This window comes from Lepisosteus oculatus, chromosome 3, assembly GCF_040954835.1.
Source record: "Lepisosteus oculatus isolate fLepOcu1 chromosome 3, fLepOcu1.hap2, whole genome shotgun sequence".
In the NCBI taxonomy this organism is placed as follows: domain Eukaryota; kingdom Metazoa; phylum Chordata; class Actinopteri; order Semionotiformes; family Lepisosteidae; genus Lepisosteus; species Lepisosteus oculatus.
The window spans coordinates 75,035,688-75,053,256 of NC_090698.1; the positions used below are offsets into that span (position 1 = coordinate 75,035,688).

The window sequence follows — 17,569 nt, forward strand, 5'->3', positions numbered from 1 at the left end:
AAATGTTTCATAAGCTGTGGAGGTTCCTCAGAGAGTAAGAAGGGAAAGACCTGAAGTGGGAAAAATTATGACAATTCGAAGAGGAACAGAGAGATATAACCTTGAGTGAGGGGTGAAACACGGCAATCTCTGAGCTGAAACAATTTAAAAAGAATCTGACCAATTGTTGAACTATAGTGATGATTCTGATGTCTGATTGCTTTCCTGCCCAGTGAAAGTCTAATGATGGTCTCTGATGAATCCCTTGCTAATGAAGGGGAGGATGAAAGGCCGCAGGGCTGCCCCAGCCCCAATACTCTCTCATTTTCCAGAGATGTCCTATCCTTGTGTCTCTTCCTGGGCCAGGATGTCATCCTGAAGGGATGAACTCTTACCTGGAAGATTTTGAGTCTCTGTCTCAGACATGCTGATGTACTCTTTAGCTTTTTTAACCCAGCCTACACATACTATAGCTGTATCTACGCCTCTATAAAGATACCTGTTTTGCTCTGGGTAACCCTAAAACCTTATTACCGTTAGAGGGATATTCCTTGCCTCCTATTCGGGGAGAATTCAAGCACCCTCAGCTCACTTCAACACAGAAATTATGATAACCCTGATAAGCCTCAAGTTGAGGTTGAAAGTCATGCTGTAGCACTGTAACTGCACTTGTCCTGATCTGTCAGCTCTCCCACAGCTCGGCAGGATCCTTGTCCTCAGAGCCAAGAGCTGTATGTCTCTCTGTGGGACTCTTGATGACTGTGAAGGTGTGTATAGATGTACACTGTAACTCTTTGTATCTGTGTATGAGTGTCTGTGTGTCTCTGGGGCAGACAAACAGAAACCCCAGCATGTGTTCTTCTTCAGTGGGGCTGTTTTCCCTAGTAAAGGAGAGAATCCTGCAGTTCCTGGTCTCTCAGTGTCCTTCTCTCACCTTGCTGGGTTAAGGAATCTGACCAGAATCTAAATGATCCAGCTGCCATGCTCAGCAAGCACAACTTGGCCAGGCAGTCGGTATCAGGGCTGGGTGACAGGCTGGTGAGCTGTGTGGTGGCCATGGGGGCTGCTGCAGGCAGTTGGTAATGGAAATGTCCTCTTTAAATGGTCTTAATGCATAGCGACAGCAAGCACCTCTCTCAATTTGTGCAGGCAGCCAAGTGAGAAGGACGATTAGGGCCCTTCTCCGTGCCTCAGTCCACTTCCCTCTCTTTCTTTCCCTTTTCTCCATCCTCCATCATTTTCTGCATCAGTTTTCACTCCTCACCCCTTCTCCATTCCACCTAAATACCTCCTTTCCCCCCAACTCCATTCCTCCTGCATGCCGTATCTCTCCCCTTGATCCCTCTCTCCCCCATCCCACTTACTGACCCTTCCACCCTCCCTCTGTTACTAACCCTGTGACGCGTGGCTGCTGCCCCAGTGTAAACCCGTGACTGGGCAGGAGTGCTGCACCCTCAGACAGACTGACCGGCAGGAGAGCTGACAGAGGCCTGTTTCTAATGGCTGGGACAATCAATCATCCACTCAGTGTGTAGCCTCCAGCTGTAAACATCAGACACTTGTGCTAAATAGCAACTTTTTTTCTAGTTTTGGATGCATTCGCACTACTAATGCATCCTTTATTTATCCTAGTGTTTGCGATTTGAACCTTTGTGATTATTTTTAATTATTTTTCTGTAGTCTTAAAGGGACAGCTGTCTATTTGTTCACTCCTTTTGTTTAAAAAAGAAGACTCTTGTGTCTCTTGGCCACCCCTAGGCCTGCAGCCACAGAGCAGCATCTTGGATATCCCCAGCTCCCCGGTCTGCCCTCTTCCGAGGGTTTTCTGCAGCTTTATTGTGTCTCCAATGAAATCATGATGTCTGGGAAGGCAGCCAGACCTCTGAGAAAGTTAGGGAATGTGATTCATCCTGGTGATCTGAGTTTATTAGTCTAACAGATTGCCTAGTCCCTGGCACCAGCAAAGACTCTGACTACAGACTTACTAGCAGGAAACTTTCTATAACATGTACCATGTCTGCCAGTAAAATTAGAGATTGTGAGTTTATGTCCTGAACTCAATAATGAGAATGTATGAGCCAAAGTTTGGACTTCTTACACAGCGAAATTTGCTCTGGGATCTGCAGCTTGTGAATTGTATCTTTCAGGTTCATTTAATCTAATCCATAGGCCCTGTGTTTTGCAGAACATGGCTTTGTAACCTTTATATCAGTCATCCATCCCAATGGTGGTGATACAGCCTCCTCATTAAGCAATGAATTTAGCGATCCTTTACAATCATTCTGTTGTGTAAATTCAGTTGTCTCAAATAGTCATTCTGTTAGTTCTAGTACAGCTTGTGAATCAGCATGTAAGTCACTTTAGATGTTTATTTCATCATGAAGCTGTGTCAGTAATACAATAGACTCAGTAGTGTTTCAGGGAATGTGTTAAAATGCAATTGAACAGATTTTGTTTATCAATTCAATTCAATTTATTTTATATAGTGCCTTTCACAACAAGGTTGCCCCAAGGTACTTAACAAAGCTGTGTGACAATACATGATGTTACAATACAGAAAGAGAAAAAGCCAGAAGACAACAGAGGTGAGGAATCTAAAACTCCTCTGTAAGGAGAAAAGAAACCTTGAGGGGTCCAAGGTCAACTGGCTGCCCAACCCCTCTGAGCATGCTTACATTATACAATTCTAAAAAAGTACCAAATGTGGAGTTTTAGGTCTTCCATCATGTCTTCTGTATGTCAGTACTCCATGCAGTTCTCTGTAGACCAGTAATTTCCTCCTATACGAAAGCTATATCCTCGATGTCCCTCTTGGACCCATGGCAGTGATGCAGCGTCCAAATCAGATGGTGCCCAGCCATCTGGACATGTGGGGAGGAGAATAGGATAGTCTGGTCAGAACAGATGTATCTACCTGGTGGCCCAACACAGAGACACACAGTGGCATGTACAGCAGCACCAGCAGCCATGGTTGCAGCAGGCTATGATGTAAGGTGTGAGTGGGCTAGGCTGAAGTAATACCTGTAAGTCTTCAGTCTGGATTTGAATACTGAGATTGACTCTGCATCCTGAACATGGGGTGGGAGACTGTTCCATAAACTAGGGGCCCTGTGGCTAAAGGCTTTACCACCAGCTGTTTTTTATTAATATGTGGAATAAGAAGAAGACCTTTGTTCTGTGATCTACAGTAAGAGGACGACTTGGATTGTACACATTAATAAGTTCCATTAGATAGACAGGTGCCTGACCTCTGAGAGCCTTGTAAGTAGAAGGATTTTGAATTCCGCTCTGTACCTGACGGGAAGCTAATGGAGAGAGCTAAGTATGGAGGTTAAATGGTCGTACTTTCTACTCCTGGTAACAGTTCTAGCTGCTGTATTTTGAATTCGCTGTAAGGTGTTGAAGGTGCGATAGGTGCTCCCTGATAGTAGGGCATTACAGTAATCTAATCTGCTGTATACAAAAGCATGTATTCAGTTCTCTGTGTCTTGAGTGGAGAGAAAATCCCTTAGTTTTGCAATGTTCCTTAACTGTTGGAAGAATGCCTTCGATACTGCATTATAATGAGAGTTAAATGAGAGCCTTGTGTCTAAGATGACGCCTAAGTTACATGCAAAATTTTAAGTGGGTAAGGTGGGTAGCTGCGTCAGCATGCGTAGGCCGAAATGTTGTGTTCTCTTTCTTCTTTTTTTCAGCATGGAATAAACCTATTACTTGTTCCTTTGCAAAATTTTAAACCCTCATAGCTGAGTGCTGAGGTTATAGCAGTCCTATCCACACTGTTCCCTCAGTTTTACCAGGAGTGTAATTTGTGACAGAGTGACTTTTTCAATACTAAGATTTTTCTTTTTAAAGATCCCATTTACAAATGTCCAATTTTGTTGAATTACTAATTATATACAGGTATACTATTTTAGAATAAATATTTTAAATCAAATCTTTGATGTTCTGACTGAACACCTTTATGGATAAAAGTATTCACCCCCTTTGCTATAGCACAGCAAAAATTGTTCATGTTTGCAAAATTACAGACAGGTATTATTTTCTGTGGGTGCAGCAGTGGTTCACGTGATTTAAAAATAAAAAGTCTCTGTGACATACTGCACAGTACCTCACTCATTTATAAACTTTCAAAACACTCTCGCAAGCTGTAGAAAGGAACTGATCAGTAGAAGTGTATGAAAGAGTTCAATGAAACTGAAGTGGAAGATGTATTTTTTCCACCCTGACATTACCTCAGTCAGGCTGTGACGCTGAGCCAAGCAGCTGGGCCAGGGGGAAACTGGTCCGGGGTGCCACTGTGAGGCCAGCTTTGGAAGAGTCAGCAATATCCCAGTCGCTCCACAAAGCTGGCCTGTATGAGTGGCAAACTCATCTTTAATCTCCGGAGTTTGCAACAGAGCATTTATGTGACACTTCAAACACGTGCAACAGGTTTTGTGGTCAGATGAGAAAAAAGCAGATTTTTTTAAAGGAAAAGCATTACACCTGCAAAAAACCCAAAACATCAGCACCCAGTGAACACATCCTTACTGCCACAGTGGTGGCAGTTTTATGTTACTGGGATCCTTATCTGCAGGGACCGGGGAGCTTGTCCATACTCTGGGAAAATGGATGGAGAAAAGTCCTGGAAAATCTTAGAGGAAAACCTGCTTCAGTCTGCGGGAGACCTAAAACTGTAATGTAATTCAGCTTTCTGCAGGACATTCACTCAAAACACACGGTACAAGGCCAAACCCACGCTAGAATGGCTTTAGAGTAGGAAAGGTAAATGTTCCTGGGTGGCCCAGCCAAAGTCCTGCTGTGTGTGCCATCCTTCAAAGATCCCAAACCAACCTGACAGATCAGTTTGTAAAGATGAATGGACAAATTGTACCTTCCTGACTTGTAAAATTGGCAGAGTAACTGAAAACATTTTGTACCTGTAGTGGCTGGCAAAGCGTTAAGAGTGTTGAATTCTTATGCAATCAGAACATATTTTAGTTCTTGTTGACATTTAATGTCTTTCACCCTTAAAAGCGATAGGTTTAACTATACAGGGTTATTTGTAATCCTGTTCTACTTGCAAAATGTAATTTTGTAATTCACAAAATGGGACATTATTGGAAAGAGTAAATGCATTTGCATGGTATTGTATTATTTATTGAAATCAGAAAATCAATGTTGCAACAAAATAATGCTGTAGAGCACACATATACTGTATAAAGAAAAAAGAATACTGAACAAGGAAGTCAGAGTTTCATAAAAAAAAGTGGTTTTACATATAAAATTTCCAGTACATTATACAGTATACTTTAAAAATGAAGTATACTTCATTTTACATTTAAAATGTAAAATGAATTAAGATACCCTACTGTAATTTCCCTCTGCACATGCAAGAAAATATATTAATTGTCCACTCCAGGCTTATAGTCAGGCAGCATCACAGACTGGACTCAGAACAGGAGGGTGTCGAAATGCACTTGTACTGCAAACTGGTATTTGGCTGAATATCCTTGCTGCCATTAGCAAGTTGTGTGTGAGGTATTTGATTAATATGTTTCTTTTTATTCAGTAATAGGTTTTTCAGGAACTGGAAGGTTTTAACTAAACCTTTCCTGTAACATCTGTGCTGGGCATCTCCTGTACCTGTGTTCGGTGTGAATTTGTTCACTTTACAACTTCAGGATATGTTTGGTGAGCTCTAGATTACTGTCTTTCAAACCACTTTCCACTTGATGGTGTCACAGCAGAGTTTTAAACTCTGCAGTTTCTTGAGTTGAACAGAGCACACTGGTCCTTTGCATTTGTGCACTCATCAGAAACTGCAATTACAGTAAACTACTGTACATTTTGGTCATTAATTTCCTTCTTGGCAAATCAGCATTTGTTCTAAATAGTCCCTCGTCACTTGACCTGCCGTATGAATCCCCCCATTATTGTACTTGTTAATACATGCACGTAGCTTGGGGCTATTGATTTCTTCCTGGGGAATTTCAGCAGAGACAAATGCCTCTGTCAAGACTTATTAACATGTCGTACTGCAAACTTCCTCAACCCTCCTGGCTCCTCCAGAGGACTCACCACTGTGAGTCTCAGTTGTTCATTCTGTGAGTTCCTGTGATGCTACACGATAAGCTCTTGTTGACTATCGAGTTTTGGTCCAGAGACAGATTGCAGGTTGTTCCCTGGTACATCACACCAGGACACTACTGCTGCTGTGTTGCTCAAGGAAGTGATTTCTGATTAACTCATTATGCCCAATTTTAGGTCTCAACCATGTGTCCTAGATTCCAGACAGTTGCAAGTATTTATTCCAGCTGACTGTAGCACCCAGTTTACAGTAATTATTGTATAAAATTAAATATAAGTTCAGTATTTCACTTCTTAGAAGGTTCACAGTAATAACAAGAAATCCACGTGCCAATGTAGACTACTCCTAATTTAGGCCTTTCTTTAAATGCATCAATTTATGCAATTTATGCCCTACTAACAAAGTTTAAATGGACAAGTTTGACAATCACATTTGAAAAATGTGAATTACTCTCTGGGAGCTAGATCTGAAGCAACTGATTTCTCCAGCACCTCTGGTGGTTCATTGGGATACCGTGAGGTACCCTGTCTCTGTGGTTAGGCTGTGGTCACTGAGCCTATAGTTCATTAGTGTCTATCTGTACTTTAGTTGATGAGCTACTGAATTTGTGAATTTTTACAGTGCTGTACCATTCCAATTTGTTTTGTGTTTGTGTGTGTGTTCCAGTGGGGAAGGTAGTGTTTTTTTGCTTTTGTTGTGGTTGGGCTAACTCTGATCTGCGGTGTTTTAGCAGTGCTCTTCTGAGGCTGGCTGGTGTCAGTGTGGGTCAGTGTTGGTGAGCTTTAGGACCAGCTGGCTGAGGGGACTCTTCCCTGGGAGTACTGTAGTCAGTATTTGCTCTGTCTCTTCTTTGTATTAATTAGTAATGAATATTAGCCTAATTTAATCTGGTGTTAGGGTTAGGTGTTAGGGTTAGGGTTAGGTGTTAGGTGATTTAACCAGCACATGGAGAGTGTTTTTTCAGAACTCCTTGTGCAGGGCTTCTATGGGATGTTTGTTGAATTTAGTGTAATTCAGGTCTGTGATTGAACCCCACACTTCACTGCCATATACTGTACTGTAGAGCTGGGTTACACTGTCAAATATTTGGAGCAAGTGCCCCCACTGTCACCTCACAACTCTGTAATGATGTGATTCTTCAGATTTAATTAACTGTGTAGTATTCAGAATCTAGTGGTACCTCTTTCTTCTGGAAAACCATGACTCTGGTCTTGTCCAGATTAATTGACAGTGCCCAGGCCTGACAGTACTACTTGGACAGTGCTATGCTGTGCTGCAGAGCCTGTTCTGTGAGTGAAACAGGGCCAGGTCTTCAGTGCAGAGCAGGAACCTGAACTCTGAACTGTCTAGTGTGAGGTCAGGCACTGCAGACTGTTCTAGCACCTTTGCTGGCTCACAGTAGGTTTTGGGCAGTGTTGTCACATTATTTACACTCAGACTGCAAACACTGTCAGAGCTCAAGGCTTTCCACACCTAAAAAGGTCCACCGGTCTCCACTGCTCTTGCTGTTTGACCTTCTTTCCATCCTTTTTCTTTTTTTTTACTTTGTCTTTCATGGTCTCCATGAGAAATTCTCACTTCAAGATAACTCAGAAGATTCTACACTTTCAGCACTTCGAGTCTCATGAGACCAGAAGGATTTGATATTCATTTATTTTTTAAACAGCTGGGCTCTAGGAGTTACCTATTACTCCTAGAGTACTCCTGCATGTTAGGCTTGTGCACTCTGAGCACGTCAACTCCTTTAATCTACTTAATCATAAAGCAATGAGGGCTCAGAATCACTTACAGGGATGAGAACCTCCTCTGGACTCAGCAGCAACTGGACACTTATTACTAATGTCTAATGAATCTCTGCATCAGCCCTGTTCTTTTGGCTGAAGTGAATGGGCATGCTGGTGTAGAACTGGTTTGACTTCATTCTTAAGCGCATGTTGGGTAGTGTGTCCTCAGCATTACAAAGATAAGCACACTGATAAAAAATTGACACAGCACACCACAATATTTTATATATTCCCTTCTTTGTAAATATTTAATATAACCAAAATGAAGATGAATCGCAGTCTGTACTGTTCTGCAGTGTTGTCAGATTTATTTGTGTTGAAACGGAGGGGATCTTGGGGGAAGGACTGTGTTTTCTGACTCCACTGTGACATACAGGATAGAGCTGTCAGGTGCAGTTTGCTTTGCTGGATTGATTAGTCTGAGCTGCTCACGTGCAGTGCACAGTGCCAACAGACTGGGGTGTACTGACATCAGTGTGTGTTAATGTGCACAGTGGGGTAAAATGGCAGCAGGACTCTGGCGTAGAGCAGAGGGCAGCACAAAGCGCCTCTCTGGCACTGTTCCTCTGTCACCCCTCTGTGTGCATCTGCTGGGCTCCCTCACACATCCTTTCTCCACAGGCCCATGCATAAGAAGAAAATGTGAGATCTCATTGTTCTGTGAAAGCAGGCATCTTTCTGGTTTTTAAGTCTGCAACAAAATTGTAGGAACCGGTTGTCCAGCAGTCTGCTTCCATAGTGGTCTAGCAGGGTGCTGGTCTCTTCTTCCATTTGAATGCACTAAAATCTAACCATTTCTGAGTAACTTATAATGTTGTATATACCTTGTGTCATTTTGATGGGGAAAATGTGGCTGTTTGTTTCGTTTGAGAAGACCTGACATCCTGACATTATGGGGGGAGCTTCCAAGATTAAGGGCCGATTCCCAGGCCAGCCAGCTAATTCTCTGGTAGAACTAGGAGGCAGCTGATGTCTACAGTATGTTGTCCTCGTGTCAAGGGGCTGAGCTGTAACCTGCTCTTTAGGGTAAAGAGTGTTATAATGGGTCTAGAAGACTGTTTGGCAGAACAGGTCCCTTGAATGGATGCTCCTATAAGTGGCTGTACAGTCGTAGGTGAACATGGAGTATAGCCTAGAACTGAGACTGCAGCCTTGTGGAGCTCCAGTGTTTAGGATCACTGTAGAGGATATACTGTTGCCAATTTTCGCCATCTGAGGTTTGCCCGTCAGGAAATCCAGTATCCAGTTGCAGATGGAGTTGCATAAGCCCAGATTCCTAAGTTTTGGGACAAGCTTGGTGGGAACAATTGTGTTGAAGTCTGAGCTGTAATCAATAAACAGCATCCTGACATAGGTACCCCGTCCATCTAAATGTTCTGAGGGAGTATTAAGTGCTAGAGATATGGCATCATCAGCTGACCTGGGAACAATTTATATAGGACAATATTAGTCTTTCCAGACTCCTCATGACCACTGAAGTGAGAGCCACTGGGCGGCAATCGTTCAAGCAAGTTACTGTAACGAACAGTTCTTACCGGACCCTATGCGGACGACACAATCCGACGAAGTGGGGAAACACTAGGGAAATGTCATGCAGGAAAACGAGGCTGAAGACAGGGGGGCGTGTCCAAGGTGCGCTGGTGCACGGGGGAGGTGTGGCCGAGGCGAACAATCCAAAAGAGTAGTCCATAGAATATCCAAAAACACACGATAAAGTCCAAAACCAGGAGATCCATCAAAACACGAAGTTAAAACCAGGAAGGCCGAGTCGGAACCGGCGGACAGGGAACAGGAACGGGAACAGAGGTTAAAACCTTAACGGGACCAGGCGCTTCCAGGTCCCTGACTCGCACGATACGGAAATCAGATGCAGAGCCCGGATGAGCGTCAGCACCTGGCTTTTAAGGTGGGCTGGGAATGGGAAACAGGTCCACAGAATAAAGTCTTGAGTGAAAGGGCTGGAGCACCCTTAAGGAGGGGGGACTATAATCGTGATAGTTACCTTGGTCTTCATGGGCAGTGGCACAATTGTGCTTTTCTTAAAGCACTCTGGTACAACCAACAGGGACAGAGATTGCTGGTGTAAATGTTTCCTTATAGAAAACTGCTTGATAAAAAATCTGAAAGCATTGCTTCTTAATATTACTCAAGTATCAGAAGTAAAAAGGCTCTGTTCTTTAATTCTATCTGTTACCCTGAACTTCACACCATTTGTTTATCAGCATCACTCCTATTTCACAGTCACACATGGTTATAATTAAATCTTAAATTGGGAATTTAAATTATTGCCACAAGTTTTATCCCTAAATAAAGCAAATTACAATAAATGCACGGGTTAAGTCACTTGCATCTGTTTTTCGAGCTCAATAACATACATTTGTTTTAGTATTAATTGAAAAATCACATTCAAATTCAGTAGCACTTGGTTTCCAGGTGTTTAGAGTGCAGTGCAGTCTTGCTGTCCTTGAGCTAAGGAAGAGCCTCTGATGCTGAGGCAGGGAGAGGAGAGTTGTCCCTGATGAACACCTCCCTGATCAGGGGACAGTCGGGGGAAGAGCTCAGCAGATCCAGTTTTCTGCTACGGTAGTGAAATAGCCTTCCCACTGTCTGGCACTTTCTCATGTGAAGAAGTGAAAAGGTCCCAGTCACAGCAGCTGTTCTGTGCAGTCAGGGCTCCAGCTGCTGTCTGATATGTGTAAAATAGTATAAAATAGTTGATGTCCTTATTGAGAAGTCTCTTGCAATCCGGATGTTATGTTACACATATGATACATGAACTTTATGAAGCTAAAATCATTCTTCAGAAAACGAGTGTGTGTCACTAGCCACCCACTTTTATATCTAGCAGGCTCTGTTTTCCCATGTATCCCTACAGGAATAGTAACAGTAAGTCAAATTTAAATTAATCTGCCCCTAAACATGCTTTACCTCTTAAAATGCCAGTGTAAAACTGAACCTGATGAATCCGGTAAATGAGAATTTTCAGTTGTACTACAGTATGTGCATATTAATACAGGTTAGTAGTAACTGTACATGCTCTGTCTCCAAAAAACAGCTCCGGTTCAAACTGAGGCAGTCAGGATGCGTTAATTTTCCTTAAAAATGAATATCAGTAAGCTTAAAATTCCAGCAGCAACACCAGGAAAGAGATGCCTTTTGTAAATGAAAAATGAATTGCTTTTTCCCATATGATTTATAAAACTCTCAGTCGATAGTTACCGGAAAACCATCTCACAAGTTCAAGGTTAATGAATGTTTGAAGGTTTTTGAAAAGCAATAGAAACTCAGTTTTCTAACAGTCACAGGGCCCTGCCTGAGGCCTCCATGTGAGAGATGACCTGAGTTCCACCAGGGCCTGGCCTACAGCTCAGGACATGTGGTCATACCCACAAGGCAGAGCTGTGCTGCTTAAGGATGGATAACGATAGTGACATGATTAAAAAAATCCATCACACCCAGCAATTTTGGACCAAGCAGTGTTACACTTTGGCAATAAAATGGAAGCTGAGACAAACTCTTGCATTTCGCTAAAATGGTCCTTAACGCTGCTGTGGCAGGTTGGACCAGGAAAATACAGATATCTCAGCCACCCTATCGCTAGAGACCACTATTACTGATTATCATACATGTGTATATAAGGCTTACCTGAGGCAAATTATTTAATTATTGGTGAAATGATGAAGTGATAATTGCCACATTTGCGCTTTGGTGTAAATACAGTGTGTGCATTTGGTACAGTACATACAGTAAAGAGTCTCACGGTGGTCGTTGGTGTCACATAGTTGAAGAGTTTGCTTTGCTCCGTGTGTGCTTGGGAAGACTTTGCTGAATAACGCCTTGTGGCACTGAACCATACGTCTCAGTGCCATCCTTATTTTAATGTGCTCAGGCCTCAGGAGCCTCCTTGTTTGGGTTGAGCCTGTCACTGATGCATCTGCCTGTGGGCTGTGAAACCTAGAGGGAAGCTGATCCTCTCACGGTTGACACAACCCAGCTGGTATAGTGTGGGCAGCAGCCAGCCCAGCTGTGTGCTAGTCTTGGCTTAAAGAATGTTCAGTGCCTTTGCATTCTGGGGCTTGAGGGAATTTCCTACTCTGACAATCCTTTTTCAAGGGTGAGATCTTCAGATCAACAAATTAGTAATTACCAAACGAGCTAGTTGGATCGAATAGCTTCTTCCTTTTATAAACTTTTCTCATGTCCTTAAAAGGAGCGCATTTGTGATTAATGAGTCCTACTGGCAAAACCAAGGCCTAGTAACCTGACAACTGAATCAACAGTATGAAGCACAGGCTGGGCCTGCTCTCCTGCTCTCCTGCTCTCCTGTTGGTGCACGCGGTGCTCTAGTGCTCAGGGAGACAAGCTGACCTGGAGTAACACTGTACCCTGGTCTTGCTGTGGGTGCCTGACCTGACAGGCGAGGCTACGGTGCAGGTGTTAAACCTCTGCTGATGTTCAGACACACATGCATCTCTGTGTGCTCTTCACTGATGGCTGGTCACACATCACTCTGCTGTTCTAGTCCGAACTTGTTCATCCATTGTCCCCTGCTGCCTCGCTAAGATTTGCCTTTCCCCTCCTGTGTCGGTGTCCTCTCTGCTCTCATCAGTTTCCATCTCCTACTGTAATTCTGTTTCAGTCCCAGTAAATTAAGCTACAAATTGCTTCTCATGGACTCCAAGCCAGCACTCACTGAAGTGGCTCCTAAACTCTATTTCAATTTTGTAAGTGATCTCTGCATCCTGGCTGATTAGTTTCCTTGCAGTTTGCAAACCCCATTATCACGTTATATTTCATCAGTTACTTATGCAGCAAGCCAATTGATCACCTTCTGAAGAGTTACAGACTGCTGTAATTGCCATGAGTTTGGTCAGTTGTTACAATAGTCTTTGTGACTGGACAGTGACCTCTCTGCCTGTGGATAACTCACTGAAGAGAACTGTGGCTTCTCCTGTACAGTGCAGGCACTCAGACACCACCTTCTGTTGTTTTTTTAAAACCAAATAAAAATTCAGGATTGACTAATTTGGTGTGTTTTTTTATTATTATAGTGCACGCAAAACAATTCTTCACCTGCCAATAATATCACATTTTCATTAATTACAGATAACATATGTATATTTTCCTCATATAAACCTTTTTCATTCAAAGATGTAATGAACACTTGTACTGTATATGAAAGAGGCTGAATGTGAACAAAACGTGCAACGAAGAAATGTTGAGTTTAGTGATTGCACATGTATATTGCCACCCAAGTCTGTATGGGGCAGCAGCACCTCTGTCGGCAGGCACTGCTGTCAGTACTTGTGATAAGCTCTCTATCAGCTTTGTTCAGTGAGGTGGAGGTTTATCTGTTCTTGCTGGAAGAACTGCACCAGTTCAGACATTTCCACCGGCAGTAGTTGATGGAGCCTCAAGCCCGTCTTATATCTATGGGATTCAAGTCCAGACCTCGACATGTCTGCTCAAGGACATTCAGGCTCTTCTCAAACACCTTCAGTGTTGCTTTCACCTTGGGCTTCAGGTAATCGCAGTGCTCAAGTGTGAATCTTCGACCTGGATTTTGATTCTTGAGTGACTCCAGCAGGTTTTCCTTGATGATTCACCTGTACTTTGCTCCATCATTTTTCCCTCAGTCTTGACTCTGTATCCAGTCCCTGCAGATGAGGAATATCACAATAAAAAGATGCACTGTGTTTGACAATAGGGATAGTGCTGACAGAGAGAACTTTTAACATTTAGATTAAGTTCGGTATTTGTCTGATCTGAACTTAAAACCTTCCGTCACATGATTTTAGTTGAGTCGCTTTCTTACCACTCACCCATACAGGCCAGCTTTCTGTCGAGACCAGGATATTGTTGGTGTACTGTATAAATAGTGACTTCCATTGCAACCTACAACTAAAGGTTTGACTTGTTTCAAAGTCACCGCTGGCCTCACAGTAGCAACCTACTTCCAAGGCGGCCTGATCTTGGCCGTGTCGGTGTGGTTTGATGCACATTCCAGTTCTTAATGATGAATCCTCCAATACGTTTTGAAAGCTCCGTGGCCTTCATGGGTTGTGATTGAAATCCAATATCTGAGGCAATTTACAGAGACAGATGCATTTACTATGCAGTTAAATTACTAATCACATCCAGAGACCTTTCCAGTCATTTCTGACCATTCAAGTGGTTCTTTGAAACTGATTTAGGAGTGCATAGCAAAGGGCTTGAATACTTAAATTATGCAATACTTAATCTAAAAACATTAAGGACTTATGTTTTAACCTCAATTTAACCTCTTATATTTTAGTAATCATGAAATATATACTGTGTATTAGTATCAATGATACAGTATATGACATTTTTATCCATCTGTTAATCAGTTGCGTATTTTAATAATTAAATAGCAATAACATATTTTCCTAGGTGAGAGCTGCAGAGCTGTATAGAGGTACTGAAATCAATACACTCATTGAAAGCACAGCTGCTAAAGTTTCCAAATGCCATGATCAATACAATCTAGCTCTTACTGCCTACAGCTGCATTTTTATATTGTAGAGAAATTGAAAAGATCAGAATGATATAAAATCTTGAAACTATGGAATTACTAAAAACTAATGTCAGCACTGTCTTACAAAGAAATATTGATACTGTATATATATATTGTATAAACATTCAGGATGAATAAACAACAATCAATATCAGAACAGATGAAAGGTTGAAAATGGGAAGGGAACATTCTGATGATCTTCCTCAGTTTAGACTTAATGACTGGTTTTTATTTTCATCGTTTAATATCTATGTGAAGCTAATATTTCATCCAGCTACTTCTTGAAGGAGTTCTCGATTTGGGCATAAGCTAAGCTTCTTAGTGTACAGAAGTGGTTTCTATTCTCGCTTTGATTTCTCTTTTAACTTGAACTTGAACTTGAACTTTATTGCCATATGTAACCGGTACTGGTACAATGGAATTCTTACTTACAGAAAGTCTCTCGATTGTAAAACAAGTGTAAAAAACAAAACAAGGTGAAAACAGTGCATCAAGACAATGTACAAACAAACAATAGACAATGTGCAAGTAAACATGCAGACAGTTTGAATGTAAACAATACAGACGTGTAAACAATGACTGGAGACGTACAATAAATAAATTACAATGAGGTAGATGGTGATGGTGTAGGTGTGGTCCGAGGGGGATGGCTAAATGTGTTCGCCAGTCTCACTGCTTGTGGATAGAAGCTATTGAAGAATCTAGTGGTAAGTGGTTAATTTCTGATTGTTAGACAATGTCCTTCACTAATGAGCCTAAAATAGCCCCCTGTGTTGACTTTTTCTATAATCCTGATCTATATACCGTACTAAGATCAAATCTCCTCTCAGCCTTTCTTGTGTTCTAGACTAAAGAGACTTATCTCCTTTAGCCCAGGTGTATATGACAATCCCTTAAGATCTGGAGCCTCTCTTGTTCTTTTTGAGCCTTTCCTAACACTTACTCCATATTGTGGGGAACATTTTGGACTTCTTGATGTTAGATTTCATTTCTGAAAAAGTGTTTTTCCAGTCTGCAATTTTGTCCTTGAGTTTTATGGATGGATAATACCATGATAAACCTTTACTGAAGTAATGGAAAAGTTTAAATGTGGAGAAGAGAGGAACTGCAATTGTATTGACTATATTGATGATAAATTGTACCTAATGAATTGTACCAGCAGAATGAATTCTGAAGTTTACAGAAAGATGTTGTCTGCTTATATTGAAGACATGTTAGTATACTTATTGGCATTGCTTCTCCATAAAGTATAACAAAGGCTTAAAACATACAAGAGCCAGGGACTGAGAATGAGAGATCTTGAGAATAAAACTCCTGGACTTGCCAAGTCAGTCTCTAGCTCCCAGTTCAATTAACCAACAGTTTGCTGAAGAAATCATTGAAATCTAAACATCTAAATGAATCAAAGAAGAAGGTGTCTTTTTTAGAACAATGTTGCTATCTGTCCATGTCTTCCCTAGTTTGATATAGAAATGATAAACCTGCTTCAGTCTTTTCCAGGCTTGATTATTTTAATACAGGGTTTTGTGTTGTATCCAAACATACTCGTAACAAGTTGCACCATGTTGAGAACTAAGCTGTTTGGACTTTATCTAAAACTAAATTTCAGAGGCAGAGGTACCTGGATCACCTGTTTTAATGTCCTTGTACTTGCTCAATATGAATTACAGAATAAAATTCACAATACTGTGTTTCACTTTCAAGGTCTTAAATGGTATGATTCCTGTCTCCATCACTAAACTCCTAACTCCTGACCCTGAGAGACTGTTTTCTGCTCTGTTGCTTCAGGGCTGGGGATCTTGCAAGTCAGTCAGCACCTTCAAAATTGTATCTTATAACTCACTTTTATACTCTAGCTTTGAATTCAGTTTAATGTACAGTATTCCTCTGTTTATGCATTTGTATTGTTCCACTTTATTTGTCTGTTGCGAACAGTGTGATTTTTGGGTAACTTCAATTGCTAAAAAATGTATTTGATAAAAATAGAACAAAATAGGCATGTTTTTGTTTCTCTTTCCCATTGTCCTTTATGCTAGATTTATATTTCTAAAAATTCACAGCTGCTTTCGTGAATCCAGCTGCCAGCTGCTGAGGTGCCCTTGTGTGTTTTTCAGAGTCACTATGTGGCCTGCATGACGGCCATCCTCAGCCAGGTGGATGACACTCATTACAGAGACTACATCCAGTCCTTCCCCACGCGCCAGGACCTCATGGTGAGTCTGTTCCCAGCCCGTCCTCTCCCAGCCCTCGTGTCGCTGCAGCCGGGTCCGAACAGAAACCCAAGGAGCTGCTTCAGCCCTGCAGATACCGCGTCGCACTTCACTGTCTACCTGATATTTCTCACTGATTTTTATTTTTTGTTATAAATGCAATAAGGTGATAATATGATTTAACTGTCACAGCATGTTCTAAATTATTTGCAATAAAAAAGCAAGTTAGATAATAGGCAAAAAATATTTAGGTTGTCCAGAGCCATGTTGTTTTTTTTCAGGCACAGACATAACTAAAGCAGGTTCAAAGGCCATTGGTGACCACTGCAGTGCTCCAGAATTGTTGGGAGGAGGGCTGGAAAACAGGATTGAAGTAAAACAGGAGAAATGGGGTCTAGTAGACTGGTGGTGGGTTTCATACACAACACCTATTTACATAGGCACACAGTGTCGGGTTGAGAGAAATGAGAGAAATGAGAAAAAGGAGAAGCAGTGTCTCAATGAGGCAGGGGGTTAGGTGTGCAGACATGAAAGACAGTACATTGTTAAGGACCGCACCAGGATGATTTAGGGGCCGGCCGCTGAAAAACAGGTATTGTAAAACAGATAGAAGAGGTCAGCAGAGAATGAGGCGATGGATCATTGGATATGTCTCTAGGTCGCAGAATCTCAATATTATGGCAGCGCTCTCAGGCACAGTTTTTGAGGAAATACTTCCCTCTAAGTTGCTGTAATTGTGATCAGGTGTACCTGACAAGCATTATGGTGAAATCTGTGATGAAATGACAAAAAAGTGGTAAAATCCAAGATCAAAAGATTGCAAATAGTTTGGTATATGGACTGCAGCAGTAGTCAGGAAAGTGATGATAGTCTAATTGCAAAAAAATAAGCAATAATATATTACAGCTAAAACTGTAACTTTAAAGATTTAGGGAAAGCAAAGGAAAACAAAACATACAGTGCCTTGCGAAAGTATTCGGCCCCCTTG

General features: G+C 41.8%; 1 protein-coding gene across 2 annotated transcripts in view; it reads left to right on the plus strand.

The window, feature by feature from the left end:
- LOC102698393 (dedicator of cytokinesis protein 2-like) overlaps nucleotides 1-17,569 on the plus strand; it is a 257,475-nt gene that overhangs the window by 183,765 nt on the left and 56,141 nt on the right. For both annotated transcript variants that reach the window (XM_069187590.1, XM_069187591.1), the window contains one exon: nucleotides 16,486-16,584. In XM_069187590.1, coding sequence (XP_069043691.1) covers nucleotides 16,486-16,584 — 99 coding nt within the window. The remainder of the gene's footprint in view (nucleotides 1-16,485; nucleotides 16,585-17,569) is intronic.